Source organism: Chionomys nivalis, chromosome 10 (genome assembly GCF_950005125.1).
Source record: "Chionomys nivalis chromosome 10, mChiNiv1.1, whole genome shotgun sequence".
Lineage (NCBI taxonomy): Eukaryota > Metazoa > Chordata > Mammalia > Rodentia > Cricetidae > Chionomys > Chionomys nivalis.
The window spans coordinates 68,150,668-68,166,781 of record NC_080095.1 but is presented as its reverse complement, the minus strand read 5'-3'; the positions used below and the strand labels follow the sequence as shown (position 1 = coordinate 68,166,781).

The 16,114-nt window shown below is 44.6% G+C and overlaps 1 protein-coding gene across 2 annotated transcripts in view; it reads left to right on the top strand.

Moving 5' to 3' along the window:
* Window positions 1–16,114, top strand: part of Ap4s1 (adaptor related protein complex 4 subunit sigma 1) — a 38,915-nt gene that overhangs the window by 2,930 nt on the left and 19,871 nt on the right. For both annotated transcript variants that reach the window (XM_057783210.1, XM_057783211.1), the window contains exon 2: window positions 15,144–15,352. In XM_057783210.1, the coding sequence (XP_057639193.1) occupies window positions 15,215–15,352 (138 nt within the window). In that variant the 5' untranslated portion in view covers window positions 15,144–15,214. The remainder of the gene's footprint in view (window positions 1–15,143; window positions 15,353–16,114) is intronic.

The following is a 16,114-nucleotide window of genomic DNA, read 5'->3' as shown; positions in this document are numbered from 1 at the left end:
CTCTGCTTAAATATTTTAGCCATCTCCAGATTTAGAACAGAGCCCAAAGTAGGCTGCATGGTGGCACTCATCTGTAATCCCAGCATTTGGGAGGTGGAGGCAGAGGATCAGGAATTCATGATCATCATAGCTCGAGGCCAGCCTGGGATACATGGACCCACCCTTGGAGTTGTACATCTCTCTCCCTCTCGCTGTCCTTACGTTTCCAGTCCTGTTGTGAGCAAATTAATTAATACCAACCATCCTGACTTTTACTTCACACCTGTGCATAAGTACCTCCCCAAAAGGGCTTTTAAAACTTTGTTTCCATGGCGCACGCCTTTAATCCCAGCACTTGGGAGGCAGAGGCAGGTGGATCTCTGTGAGTTCAAGACCAGCCTGGTCTACAAGAGCTAGTTCCAGGACAGGCTCCAAAGCCACAGAGAAACCCTGTCTCGAAAAACAAAAAAAAAAAAAAAAAAACTTTGTTTCCATGTTTACAAATTTGATCATGCGTACATTAAGCGTCGTTTTCTACATGTCAATAGCACGGTTTGTGGCTTTGCCCACTGAAGTGTCTCCCCAACTCCCCCTTCCCTCTGGTGGTTTTTGGCGGTGTCTTGTTGTATAGCCTAGTCAAGATCATACTGCCTCGGTTTTCCAAGTATTGAGATTACAATCTTAGCCGGCCTGGGTAATGACTTGAACTGTACACAGTTTTCTTCTCCGCTGGGATGTTTACGCTGTTAGCATTGTGCCACCCGCCCACTACTCCTGAGGATTCTGAGTTTCTAGAGCTCGTAGAGAATCGGTTCTCCCAGGTGACTGGATCACAATTCCCCTCCCTAACCGGAATTCCCTCTCTGATCGGTGGCTGTGTCACTTCCTCTCCTCAGTCGCACTTCCAGACTTGCCTCTTGTTCTCTCCGTTGTCTTCATACCTGCTCCCTAGGTGCAGACTGATTTGGGGCCAGGTTTCTTCTATAGCCAGGCTGGCCTTGAACCTGTGATTCTCCTGTTTCTACCACCCCAGTGCTGAGGTGGCAAGTGTACACCAGCTTACTGAGTTCATGATGCTCTTCAAGGAAGCCAATTTAAGCCAGATGTGGCGGCTCTTGTGCTTTCTTTCTGGTTTTTTTTTTTTTTTTTTTTTTTTTTTTTGGTATTTCGAGACAGGGTTTCTCTGTGGTTTTGGAGCCTGTCCTGGAACTAGCTCTTGTAGACCAGGCTGGCCTCGAACTCCCAGAGATCCGCCTGCCTCTGCCTCCCGAGTGCTGGGATTAAAGGCGTGTGCCACCTCCGCCTGGCGGCTCTTGTGCTTTCTGCACTGGAGAGGCTGAGGCAGAAGAATTGCTATGTGTCTGAACCCTTAGCTACACTACATGATGAGTTCCAGCTTGTTTAAAAACAAAATGAGGGGGCTGGAGAGATGGCTCAGCGGTTAAGAGCATTGCCTGTTCTTCCAAAGGTCCTGAGTTCAATTCCCAGCAACCACATGGTGGCTCACAACCATCTGTAATGAGGTCTGATGCCCTCTTCTGGCCTGTAGGCATACACATAGAACATTGTATACATAATAAATAAATATTTAAAAAAAAAATGAGAAGAATGCCTATATATTTAATTAACTTAGTTTTTAGGTACCGTAGCAGGCTTCCTCAGACCAAATCATGACATGGAGAAGTATTATTAGTTACGAATGCTTGGTCTTATGCTTGTCCCACTAGTTTTGTGACTTAAATTAGCCGTTTCTCTTCGTCTTGTTTTGTATATCCCACTCTGTGCCGGGCTGGCTGACCGGCAGCTGCTTGGCTTTCTCCCTCCATCTCCCTACTTCTCAAGCCTAAATTCCTCATCCTCATATTCTCTCTGCCCACCAGCCCCACATATCCATCTACTGCCTAGCTATTGGCTTGTTCAGCTTTTTATTAGGCCAATCAGGATGTGAGATGTCCTTCTGTATATGTATTGCTTTTATTGGTTGATGAATAAAGCTGTTTCAGCCAATGGCTTAACAGAGTAAAGCCAGGTGGGAAATTCAAATAGGGACAAAGAGGGAGAGTAGGCAGAGTCGAAGAGATGCCATGTAGCTGCCAAAGGAGTAACATGCCACAATGGTAAACCACAGCCTCGTGGCGATACGTAGATTAATAAAAATGAGTTAATTTGCCAGGCAGTGATGGCGTACGCCTTTAATCCCAGCACTCAGGAAGCAGAAGCAGGCGGATCTCTGTGAGTTCAAAGCCAGCTTGGTTTACAAGAGCTAGTTCCAGGACAGAGAAACCCTGTCTTGAAAAAAACCAAAAGAAAAAAAAAAGAAAGAAAGGGGTTAATTTAAGATGTGAGAACTAATAAGGAATATGCCTGAGCCATTAGCCAAACAGTGCTATAATTAATATAGTTTCTGTGTGATTATTTGGGTCTGGGCAGCCAGGAAACAAAAGCACAATCTCTGTTTACACAGTCAGGTTGCTTTAGGCAGGCAAAGGTAAAACAACACATCTTTACATCATTAAACAAATGCAGCATAAGCAAATGTAACACTCCTTTACATAGTTAAAGTAATATTCCACAACAGGGTACTTCTTTATTTTGTTTTGTTTTTCGAGACAGGGTTTCTCTGTGGTTTTGGAGCCTGTCCTGGAACTAGCTCTTGTAGACCAGGCTGGTCTCGAACTCACAGAGATCTGCCTGCCTCTGCCTCCCAAGTGCTGGGATTAAAGGCGTGCACCACCACCGCCCAGCCAGGGTACTTCTTATTCTCTTTCCTACAGCTAATATTTGAGCCTAGATATTCTGGTTTTGCCCCACTGGACTTGTCATTCAATTTACATGTATTGTGAGAGTTAGAGTATATCAGGGAATTCCAGGCTTTTAAATAAGTTGGGAATAGATGTACTCAGGTTCCTTCTTATCAGTTATTCCCTTAGAGACGTATGAAGAGTTCTGATTCTGCCTTTGAGAACTAAGTAGTGTCTTGTCATTATCTAAGCACTTTATGTCTTGATGACCATGTGCCTGTCATCTTTCCACTGAAGAAATTAAACAGGTTCATAAATAATATTTTAGTCATTGTTTTTCTTCATCATAAAGGATATAACAAACATTCTTATTTTCATGACTGGGAGGACAAGCCACAACACAGTTTTTGGTGACTTTAGCAAGTCCCATTGTATAATAGGAAGTGGTCCCCACCCTTTTGTATCAATGAGTGTGTGTGCATTTAGAAACAAAGAAATAGAGTCTCTCTTCCCTGTTTGCCTGCTGTCTATGACTGGGCTCAGTATTAGTCTCTGGTTCCTGAATCCTTAGCATGTTTGAAATTGTAGGTAGTTTCAGGTGACTCAGTTACTCTGGGAAATAGCACAGTCTTTAAGTTTATAAAGTAAGAGGGCAAATACATATCATAGCCTACCAAAACTTTGACAAGAGGCCAGCCTGGTTTACAAAGCAAGTTCCAGGACAGCCAGGGCTACACACAGAGAAACCCTGTCTCAAAAACAACAAAGAGAAAGAGAGCTCTGTCTCTGGAGAAAAAAAAAAACCTGATGAGTTCGAGTTCAGACCAAAGGAGTGGACCACACATAATGCAGACACAACAGAAGAAGAGGAGGAAGCGCTAGCCTGACAAGTGAGATCAGATATTGACTTATAATTACACAAGTTGCTTGAGGCTATGAAAATTATAAAATATATATACGCAGGGTACTTTAGTCAGGTAAATATTGTATGTAAAAGGAAAAGGACCTTTACATAGTATAGAAAATGGACACCAAACCTTTAAGAAACCCAGGATACTACATAAGATTCTAGTCCAAATTCATTCTTCAATTGTCTCCTGGGTAATATGAGTCAGAAAAAAGTAGGCTGTGGTAATATTGTGTAATAGCTAACTTACTGAGATGTCAAAATTGAAGAGAGAGAGAGAGAAAGAGATTGCCTGGAGCCAAGTCTCTCCCGTACACTGGCTAAGAATATGCAACCAGGTCTCTAACCCTGAGAGCAGAGTAATTGGAAAATATAACCAAATGGGAAACTGGCCAGACTTTCCAAGGTGATAATTTGACAAGCTTAAGGATGTGGCTTGTCTCCCAATGAAGCATCAGGGTATGTTCAAAAAGATGGTACCAGGGGCTGGAGAAATGGCTCAGAGGTTAAGAGCATCGCCTGCTCTTCCAAAGGTCCTGAGTTCAATTCCCAGCAACCACATGGTGGTTCACAACCATCTGTAATGAGGTCCGGTGCCCTCTTCTGGCCTGCAGGCATACATACAGACAGAATATTGTATACAAACTAAATAAATAATTAAAAAAAAAAAAAAAAAAAAGATGGTACCAGGCAAAGGATACCTGTGCTGAGCAGTCTGCGGGACACTGTTCTCCTTTGAAGACTGGCTGTTCCTGTTTGGTTTGGTCTTGGCTTGTTCTTTCTCTTTTCTCTTTTTTGGTATAGATGATCAAATCCAGAGCCTCACATATACAATGCACAGCACTGAGCCAGACCTTCAGCCCCTTAAAAATATTTTTAATTGCTAAAATTTCACAAAAGTATATTGTTTATAAGAGTATATTTTAATAAACTTTGTGTCTTTCTATTAGTAGCCCAACCTAAACTACACGGCACATATCCCACAGAAAAAGGTGAAACTTTTTTTCCCAACATTAGAACTTGAACCCAGAGCTTTGTACATGCTAGGCTAGCAATGTTACTCCCCAGCCCTTCTCTTTTACATTTATTTATTTGTGTGTTGGGGGAGCACACACACACACACACACACACACACACACACCAGGGCACGCATGTGGAGGTCAGAGGACAACTTATAGGATTCAGCTCTTATTCTACCATGTGGGTATCAGGGTCCCCAATATTCCCCCACTGGAACATCTTGCTGGCCCTACCTTTTATTCTGACACAGAGTCTGGCTAAGGTGTCCAGGCTGGTTTCAGACTCTGACATGGCTTAAAATTTGTGATTCTCTTCCTTTAGACTTTCTAGTAGCTAGAATTGGAAAAATCTTTAGAGACATTTAAGATAATTCTTATTGAACTCTATTTCTTTTAGTTGAGGGTGGCAATAAAAATATTTTCTTCTTGCAATAGTGAAGATTGAATCCATGTTTCTGCCATTGAACTAGACCCTCAGCCATTCCCCTGTGAGACTCACCTTCCGGCACGGGGTAGGGTGGCTTTCCCATTTCTCTGTGGGTCTGAGGCTCAGGGACCCTTGACATGGCTGTGCCTGTGTCCCAGCGCACACTCACTCAGGACTGAACTCACCAGGGTTCCCTCCTCTCTACAGTGGCAGCTTTAGCTTTAGTGTCCTAAATGTTCTCATTATATAACTGAGTCACTTCGTGGACATTTTTATTTTTTTTTATTTATTTTTTTTTTTTTTTGGATTTTTCGAGACAGGGTTTCTCTGTGGTTTTGGAGCCTGTCCTGGAACTAGCTCTTGTAGACCAGGCTGGTCTCGAACTCACAGAGATCCGCCTGCCTCTGCCTCCCAAGTGCTGGGATTAAAGGCGTGCGCCACCACCGCCCGGCTCGTGGACATTTTTAGGTTCTATTATTTTTTTTAATGGATAGAGAGACCCTACCTCAAAAAAACCAAAGTAAGTAAGTAAATAAATAATTTAAAATGGCCAGGAATGGTGGCACATTCCTTTAATCCCAGCACTGGGGAGGCTGAGGCAGGTGGATCTTTGTGAGTTTGAGGGCAGCCTAATTTACATAGTAATTTTTTCCTTTTTGTGGTTTTTATGGGGCTGGAGACTCCTGGCCCTCTTGCCTCTGCCTCCTGAATGCTGAGAATATGGATATGTACCACCATTCCAGCTGAATGACTGTTCTTTAGGCCTATAGCGGTGGTTCTCAGCCTGTGGGTCCCGACCCCTTGGAGTCATCCTGTGTATCAGATATTCGCATTATAGTTTATAACTAGCAAAATTACAGTTAGGAAGTAGCAACAAAATAGCTGGGTGTTCGGGGGTCACCACAACATGAGGAACTGTCTTAACTACCATGTTAATACTACATTGCTCAAGTAGTTACAGCTTTGGCCACTGAGACATCTTCCAGATTGTCTGCCTGCCCGTAACTTCGTGTAATAGCTTTATTTCACGCACTGTAAAGCGAGTGGCTTTTCCTGGGCTCACAAATTTATGCGGCAGTCATCACAAATTCTGGCCTTTGAGAAATCACTTCCTAACTCCCACTGGTGGTTTGAATGAGAATGGCTCTCATAGGCTCCTATGTTTGAATGCCCGGGTGTCACTTGGTAGAACTATTTGGGAAGGATTAGGAGGTGTGGCTTTGTTGGAGGATGTGTGTTGATGGGGGTGGGCTTTGAGGTTTCAAAAGCCAACCCCAGACCCAGTATCTTTCTCTGCCTACAGATCGGGATGTAAGCTCTCAGCCCAATGCCTGTCTGCCGCCACGCTTTCTACCAAGCTGATGAACTAACCTCTGAAACTAAGAAAGCCGGCAGTTAAATGCTTTTATAGGAGTTGCCTTGGTCCAACACCACACTAAGACACTCCCCACCACCTGAAAACCCAGGTCTCCTGTCTCATGAGATGCACCTGCTCCGGATGCCGTCCTTTGTTACCAACTCCCTTACCTAGTTTTCCAGATTTACCCTCTGCCCTACCTGTAATCTGCATCCAGACATCCCTTTCACATAACCGTAATCCATGTGAGTGTAGAATATGGTATTCTGTTTTTATCTTTTCATTACTTTTATACATTTTATACATTGCTTTTTTTTCCCTTTCTAGTCTGTAGCCTGTATGTATCTATTTTTAATTTTTTTCGGTTTTCATTTTATTCATTTATTTTGAAACAGGATCTCATCCCATAGCTCCAGCTTGCCTATCATCCATTATTTCACCCAGGCTGGCCTGGCATTCACAGTAATCCTCCTGCATCTGCCTCCCCAGTGCTAGGATTACAGGATTGGCCTGCTGTACCTGTGTTGACTATTGGACGGAAAAAGACATCAAGGTTGTGCTCACTTGCTTAACAAGGAAGACTTCTTCCTCATTCCACCCATGCAGTGTTACAGACATTTCAGGCACATTGTTTATTATGCCGTAGGTAAATTCTTAAGACTGGAACGTCCAAGTTCAAAGACAGAGAATCAATGTCCTATTTTTTGTTGTTTTTACATCATATCAGGTCACACTGAAAGAAAGTGTAATAATTTAAAAGACGGATGAAGTTTTGAAGTACAAACATCCTCCCCTACCTGTTCTTTCAAGCCCATCGGTCTTTCCTATTTAATCCACATAAAAGGGAGGAATTTCAAGTCAGCACAGCTGGATGCCGTGGTACAGCAGAAGGCACAGGTCTGAGGCAGGGGGATCGCTAGCTCAGAGCCATCATCAGCTAAACAGTGAGGTCTTAAAAGAAGTCTGCATGCTAACTATGTTATGAACATTGCACCATATGTTGCGTCTAACCTTTGCCTCACTCTGTAAGATAGCTGTTTTCACTTTGATAATGCCAGGATTGGCATCAGAGGCTCCGCGGGGTATAGCCAGAGGTCAGTATTACTCCAGCTAGAGTTGGAAGAAGGAATAAGAGCCCATGTACTGGAACAAAAGAGGAGAACAAAACCACCGAAATTCCTGGGCTATCCTGGTTAAATGAGCAGTCCTTCAGGTGAATCCCAACACACACTCACTCCCCTGCTTCCCTTAGTTATTGGTTCTGTTGAGTCAAGGTCTCACATATTGTCCTGAAGTTCACTGTGTAGCCCAGGCTGACCTGAATTCATGGTCCTTGGGCTGCAGCTGTCTGAGTGTCTGTTACAGACCTTACACCATGCCTGTCAACAAAGTCCACTGGTGCTGCCCCTGCTATTCCTGATTCCTGGCTTCTTCTTCCCTTCTTCCTGTCCCCTTCTGTCCTCTTCTTCTCCCCCTCCCTTTTTTATTCCTCTTTTCTACTTTATTATTTTTCTTATGGTTCAGGGTCTGGTTTTATAGCTTTGGCTGGCTGGCTACAGACCAAACTGTAGCCCAGACTGGCCTTGAACTCAGATCCACCGCTGATAATATGCACTACAACACTACACTTGATCTTCATCTCCTCCTACCTTTTTCTCCTCTTCCTCCTCCTCCTCCTTTTCTTTTCTTTTATTCTCTTTTTCTTTTCTTTCTTTCTTTCTTTTTTTTTTTTTTTGAGACAGGGTATCTTGTAGATCAGGCTAGACTGGAACTCATGGCAATCCTCCTCCTTTGGCCTCATGAGTTCTGGGATCTAAGTTTGAGCTACCACGCCTGGCTTTTTTTTCCAGAACAAAATACCATTTGAAAAACCAGAGTGCAGGCCAGAGAGTGGGATAAAGATTCAGTGGGCAAGGGCCCTTGCTATCAAGCCTGACAATCTTCGTTTGATCTCAAAACCCACATGTTAGAACAGAACCTACTTCCTCTAATTGGCCTCTAACTTCCACATGCACCCCATGTGGACGTGGACGTGCCCACAGTATAAATAAATGCTGTTTTCTGACCTTCTGTTCACATATACATGTGACCTTACTAGATCACATGTAAAAAGATCTCTCAAAGTCATGATTAAGGATGTAATTATTAGATTAAGGATGTAAACCAGGGGTGGCGATGCAGGCCTTTAATCCCAGCAATCAGGAGGCAGAGGCAGAGAACTCTGAGCTTGAGGCCAGCCTGGTCTATAAAGTGAGTTCCAGCATAGCCAGGACTCCACAGAGAAACCTCGTCTTGTAAAACCAAACCAAACCAAAACAAACAAAAAACTACGAAAGGCTGTGGCTCAGTAGTAGACTGCTGGCGTAGCATGTACACAGCCCTGAGTTCAGTCCTACTGAAAACTAAAACCACTAGCTAGGCCACATGCCTGTAATCCAGCCGTCTGAGAGGAAAAGGCAGGAGGATCAGGTCATCCTCAGGTCTGTAGAGTGCTCCAGGCCTGTCTGAGCTACCATGTCACAAACAAAGCGTCTGAATTCCAGCTCTACTGACGGAGCTCACAATCCCATACCGATCACCTGGGTTGCTGGCATGTAGTCCATGCCATGTGGGTAACTGGGATGACTGGGGAAAGGCAATGTGATGTCCTGCGGATGATGAAGATGAAGGCAGAGATTTACCTGCTACACACAAGACCCTGGCTTTGATCCCTAGCACTACCAATAAGACTAGTACGCCATGCAATGGTGGCACACATCTTTATTCCCAGCACTCAGGAAGCAAATTGTAGGTAGATCTCTGAGTTCGAGGCCAGCCTGGTCTACAGAGTGAGTTCCAGGACAATACAGAGAACTTTGTCTAAGAAAAAAAAAATAGAAATATTAATAAGAATAATAAAATATTCCCCAATCATTCCCAAAGCTATTAGATGTTCTGAAAGTTGTCTGCCCGCTTTCACGTGTACTATGGTACACACACCTCTGTCTACACACTAATAACGATAAAAGACAGACAGACAGACAGACAGACAGACAGACATAGATACTAAGGTAGAAAGCCATTTAGGAAGAGACCAGTTGTCATCATCTGGCCTTCAGAGCTGTACAACTCACACAAATTATTTTTCTGTTTCTCTTCCTCTTGAGCTCTTCCCTATTAGGTCATCCTGGCATGCTTTGTCTGGTGTTTTTCCCTGGTGGAATTTCCATTGTCTATTCTTCCTTGTTCTACACATGCTTTCTTTGTGTGTGGAACCTCCTACCTTCATTGCCACATCAGAACGCCCTCTGCAGTCTTGCATTGTTGAACACAGAGTTCATGAACACAGAAAATTCATTCCTGTTCCATGGCCACGCCCATCATTTGCCTAGGTGTGGCTTCTTGATTGTCTTATCTCAGTCTCCTGAGTGTTTGAGCTTGCTCCTCCCTGATGACTAACCAGGGATAGGTGCCTACTGCACACAGGTTCCCGTCTCAAACACATCCTTGTCTCTTCAGTCTCCACGGAATCTCTTGTTTATCCTGACGATTGTGGGTTTAAAGCAATGACACTTGAGCGCTCCACTTGGCTTCCCTGTGCACGCCCACATACGCTGGTGATTGTGTGTGAGCGTGTGGGTGCTGTAGACTGTTCTTTGAAACTAGTATCCTGAGGAGTGTCAATTCAAATGTCCTTATTTGCCATCCCTTCTCTTAAGTCAGTAAGGGAAAATGCTGGTCCTGGAAGGCAGGAAGCAATTTGACCCTTGATGTAACAACTCAGCAGGATCTTCTTCCAGCTCATCTTTCCACTTAATGCAACCACAATATTTAAAGGCAAAATTTGAACACATACATATGCCATGTCTTTTTTTTTTTTTAATTTTTTTTCCAGACAGAGTTTCTCCATATATAGCCCTGGCTGTCCTGAAACTCGCTTTGTAGACCAGGCTGCCCTCAGAACTCCAAAGTCTGCCTCCTGAGTGTTGGGATTAGAGGTGTGTGCCACCACTCTACGCCAAATAAAGAAATCATTTTAAAAAATTATAAAGATTTAATCCCAGCACTTGGGAGGCAGAGGCAGGCGGATCTCTGTGAGTTCGAGACCAGCATGGTCTACAAGAGCTAGTTCCAGGACAGGCTCCAAAACCACAGAGAAACCCTGTCTCGAAAACCAAAAAAAAAAAAAAAAAAAAATTATAAAGAATATGTTGCTGAGACTTAGAAAAACAAATATTGCAATATTTCCTCATGTGTAGAATCTAGGGGTGATTGTGGGGGGGGCTCGAGAAGGGAATGAAGAGGAAACAGTGCAGGGTACCCGAACATGCGTCCTGACAGCAGTAGAAAAGGCTGGGACGCTGCACAGCGGGAGGAGGGCCAGTACCAACCAAGAGCCAAGCACATCGAGGTACACGTATGAAAACGTCACAATAGACTTTTGAGCTGCTGCCTTTTCTTTGCTTACTGGCTCGTACCTATTCAAGGAAGTACGTTCCTTGTCATGATCAACTATTTCTATTACTTTAAAAATAAATTGCAATTAATTCCATTTGTTCATACTAGTCGTTGTTGTTTGAGATAGGGTTTCATTTAGCCCAGACTGGCCTTGAACTCCTGACTTTCCTACCTCAGCCTCTGAAGTGCTGGGATTAAAGGCATGTGCTGTATTACATATTAAAAATAAAAGTAAAGATGCATTATTACATGAATAAAAATAAAATAACTTGGGCTGGAGAGATAGCTCAGCAGTTAAGAGTGCTTGCTGCTCTTGCAAAGGACCTGAGTTCAGTTCCCAGCACCATGTTTGGTGACTCACAACCACATGTAACTCCAGCTTCAGGGATCCAGCACACATGGCAGATACACACATAAAGAAAACAAAATAGGCCGGGCGGTGGTGGCACGCCTTTAATCCCAGCACTCGGGAGGCAGAGGCAGGCGGATCTCTGTGAGTTTGAGACCAGCCTGGTCTACAAGAGCTGGTTCCAGAACAGGAACCAAAAGCTACGGAGAAACCGTCTCGAAAAATAAAAAAATTAAAAAATAAATAAAAAAGAAAACAAAATAATTTGCCGGGTGGTGGTGGCGCACGCCTTTAATCCCAGTACTCAGGAGGCAGAGGCTGGTGAATCCCCGTGAGTTGAAGACCAGCCTGGTCTACAAGAGCTAGTTCCAGGACAGGCCTCAAAGCTACAGAGAAACCCTGTCTCGAAAATAAATAAATAAATAAATAAATAAATAAAGTAAAATAACTTTACTGAAAGGATGATAACTTCTTGTTATTGTTAGTGTTTTGACCTAAGGTTTCATGTGTCCCAGGCTGACATTGAACTCACAGCACTGAGAATGAGCTGGAGCCCCGGCCCCTCCTGCCACCACCTCCCAAGTGTTGGGATTACAGGCATACCTGCCACACCCTGGCTACTGGTCAGTCTCTGTAGCGAGAGTAAAAGTAACCTGTGACTAAGCACCACAGAATGTGTGGCACTTCCACACACAGCAGTGAGGTTATCTCCCACGCGGCCCAGCTGTCACATCCCTGGGTGAGCTGGTCTAGACTGCACGCTGACTGAACACCACAGCCTCAGGCCTTACTACACCGAGCCTGGCCTTTTATAGAACAGTACTTGAGGTTATTGTGAGGTTAGCGCCTGTCTGTTAGAGCTTGGTTCACGGGCTGAGGCTTGAGTTTAGCAGCAGAGCGCTGGCTGCTCGCTTAGCTTGTGTGGGGCCCTGGGGTCAGTCCCCAGCCTTGTGGGGAATGGGAACTGAAGTGTAAACAAATATATGCCTGGCGGTGGTTGCGCACGCCGCCTTTAATCCCAGCACTCAGGAGCAGAGGCTAGTGGACACTCTGTGAGTTCAAGGGCAGCCTGATCTACTGAGCTAGCTCCAGAACACCTAGGGAGAAACCCGGTCTCAAAAAAAAAAAAAAAAAAAGCAATTATCTTTCATAATGTTATGGCTCCAATCATAGAGGAAACAGTTGTAGGAGATCAAGTGCCATTGCGAGTCATCTCATCTCACGTCCATAAGCCAAAAGCAGTTGTCCAGCTGGGGTTCAGAAGGTCAGGCAAACTGGAGGAACGCTGCAAGCTTGTGGGAAAGCCATAACTCTCCAGCTTTGTTATTCAAAAATTCAAGCTTTTAGGTAACACACTCTCTTAATCTTAAATGAATAAAAATCCCCAGCAGTAAGTTCTTACTAGTGTCTAGCTTGACTTAGCTTCTTTGTCCAACCTACAGCAAAGTAGTCTGTCCCTGGTGTGCCTCAACTCTCTCTCTCTCTCTCTCTCTCTCTCTCTCTCTCTCTCTCTCTCTCTCGTGATATGCCTCAGCCTCTGTAACTTGGCTGGGGTTCTATTCTCCTGTGCAAGCTACCTATTTCAAAAGAGTTTAGCTTACTGTAGAGGCTCTGTGTGTGTGTGTATGTGTGTGTGTGTGTGTGTGTGTGTGTGAGAGAGAGAGAGAGAGAGAGAGAGAGAGAGAGAGAGAGAGAGAGAGAGAGATATTTTCCTTGCCTGTATGTAGATGTGCCATATGCGGAGGACAGAAGAAGGCATCAGATCCCCTGGAGCTGGGGTCACAGATGGTTATGAGCTGCCACATGTGTGCTGGGAACCAAACCAGGTCCTCTGCGAATTGTCTTAAAGGCAGACCGTCTCTCCAGCCTTCGTTTTAGAATCTTAGTTCCACTCTTAAAAAAAAAAAAAATTGCAGACTTGGCCTCAGACCCAGTATAGTGCAGACTGTTCACTTTGCTGAGCTTTAAACTGAGAATGACAGAAGCCCCTGTCCGAAGTCTCGGGAGAGGTGATGACTTCCGGTTTCAGAGCTCAGTTTGCTGTTGGGCCTTTTAGAAGAGTTTGGCGACAGCTGATATTGCTTATTCTACCACTAAAGAAGAAATATTTGCTTTAGATCTTCCTCCCGCCAATAATGAAGCTCAGGCTCCTTAGCATAACTTCTCCTTTGTTTTTTTGGGACAGAGTTGCTCACTCTTTAGCTCAGATGGCCTCAAACACGTGGCAGTTTTCCTGCCTCGGCTCCTGAGTGCAGGGCACAGTGTGCAAACTACACCCAGCTCCTTAATGTGACTGCTAAAGCTCTTATTCCATGTGAGCAACTTGATTTCCTACAGCCATTCTTTTTTCAAAAAGATTTATTCATTTTATGTATATGAGTGCTATATTGACTTTATGCCAGAAGAGGGCATCAGATGCCACTATAGATGGTTGTGAGCCACTATGTAGGTGCTGGGAATTGGACTCAGGACCTCAGGAAGAGCAGCCAGGATTCTTAACCACTGAGCTGTCTCTCCAGCCCCAGCCATTCTTTTTTTTTAAGTTATATGTATGTATATGTCTGTTTGGGGGTATCACACATGAGTGTAGGTACCTGTAGAGGGTAGAAGTTACAGATGTTGTGACATGTGGAGGTGGTGTGGAGGACTGACCCCAGAAGAGCAGCCGCTGAGCCTTCTAGCCACTCTAGTGCCCTAACCTGCAACCACAGTGAACTGCCCAGAGCCTTCATCTTGTTTTCCCAGCCACGGAGTCTCATCTAGGTCCGGCTTCCAGATTCCTATGCCCCTTCTCTGGAGCGTCCTTCCTCATCCTCCTGCGATGGGCCCTCTCTGGACTCTTTTTTTTTTTTTTTTGAATTTTCGAGACAGGGTTTCTCTGTAGCTTTTGGTTCCTGTCCTGGAACTAGCTCTTGTAGACCAGGCTGGCCTCGAACTCACAGAGATCCGCCTGCCTCTGCCTCCCCAGTGCTGGGATTAAAGGCGTGCGCCACCACCGCCCGGCTGTCTCCCTTATGTCCTCTTGTACTGCCGTCATTCGCTTCTCAGTCTAATGCCTTTGTGACTGATAAAAACCAGAAAATCAAAAATGATCACATCTTCACTTCCTCTGACTCCGGTGCTCAGTGTGTACCTGGTGGTTGTCATCTAACAAATAAAGCTTGCCTGAAGATCAGAGGGCAGAGCTAGCCACACTAATTAGCCACAGAGGCCGGGCTGTGGGGGCACACACCTTTAATCCCAGCACTCGGGAGACAGATCTCTGTGGGTTCAAGAAATTGGGCTACACGAAATTGATCCGGTCTAAAAGAGAAACAGAGCTCACACCTTTGATCCCAGCTGGGCGGAGAGAGGACTACAAGGCAGGAGGAGACAGGAGCTCAGAGCAGTCAGTCTTGGGATTCATAGAGACAGGATCACCCTTGGGTCTGAGGGTTCAGTAGCCGTAAAATGGATGACTGCTACGCTTCTCTGATCGCTCAATATCTGACTCCAGGTTTTTATTATAAAGACTAATTAAGATTGCACTTCAAGCCAGGCGGTGGTGGTACACGCCTTTAATCCCAGCACTTGGGAGGCAGAGGCAGGTGGAACTCTGTGAGTTCAATGCCAGCCTGGTCTACAAGAGCTAGTTCCAGGACAGGCTCCAAAACCACAGAGAAATCCTGTCTCGGAAAAAAAAGATTGTACTTCAACTCAGTACCTGTGAAACTTGAACAAATTGGCCATGTCTGAATGGAAGGGCTGTGTGTGCTCAGAGTTGTTTTGTGGGAGCTGCTGGAAATTGTGTATGGTTCTGTTTATTTAAACCTCATTTCGTCCTGCTTCCGACACATATTTGTCCCCTCTGGCTCATCTGTGGAACAGGCTTAGGGTGAGCCTTTGAGAAGTGTAATGTAGCCTTTCTGTTGTTCTCTCACTCTCCAGGTTGTAGCCGCAGGCATCCCTTGCCGTTACTTTTAATTTCTATTTGGAAAGAAACTGATCAAAGGGGGAAAATGATAAAGTTCTTCCTTATGGTGAACAGACAGGGGCAGACCCGACTGTCTAAGTACTATGAGCACGTGGAGATTAATAAGCGCACACTTCTGGAAACGGAGGTCATCAAGAGTTGTCTGTCTCGATCCAGCGAACAAGTAAGTGTCTGCGGCTTTTTGTCCTCTCCATAGGTAGGCCACTCTGCCTTCACGGGTTGGCCAGGTCTTGAGGGTCATTATCGTCTCTGAGCTGTGTTCGTTCCAGGGCTATCAGGGACAATAGGACATGAAGAGAAAGGTAGATGAAAGGGAAGCCTGGGTCTTACCATCCCAGTAAGAGAAAAACAAAAGGCAAACCAGGAAAGTCCTGGGTTTTTATTTAGGATAGCTGAGCTATTTAGGATAGATAGAAGTAGCTGCTAAATTTACTCCTGCTTGTAGACATAATCTTTTTTTGTTCATATGAATTCAGCCCTTGGAACTCTCAACAGTGTCTGAGGCTGACCGGTGGCTTTCTGAAAGCCAAAACAGGAAGGAAGGTCAGATGACTGTCAGGACTGCGGAGACTCAAGACTGCAGGGTGCCAGGGGATAATAATGCAATTTCCATGTGGATAACCATTCTTTTCTGCTTACCTTCTTTGGTAAATATGCAGCCAATGTAATACCAGACAAGCGATTTAAAAACAAACTTAGTTTGAGCCCACTTTTTCTTATTTTGTAGATAAGGGAAATGGAAGTTAACAGTTCATACAAAATAACAAATCTCTTCCTCCTGCTGGAACCTAGAGGCTAAATGCATCGTTGGCATAATAAAGAATTGTTTCCTGGGGCTGGGGCTTCTACACAGGGCATCACAGCTTAGTAGGGATGCTCTGCCACACTGCATCCCATTTTAAAAAACAAGTCCATAGAGCTAATT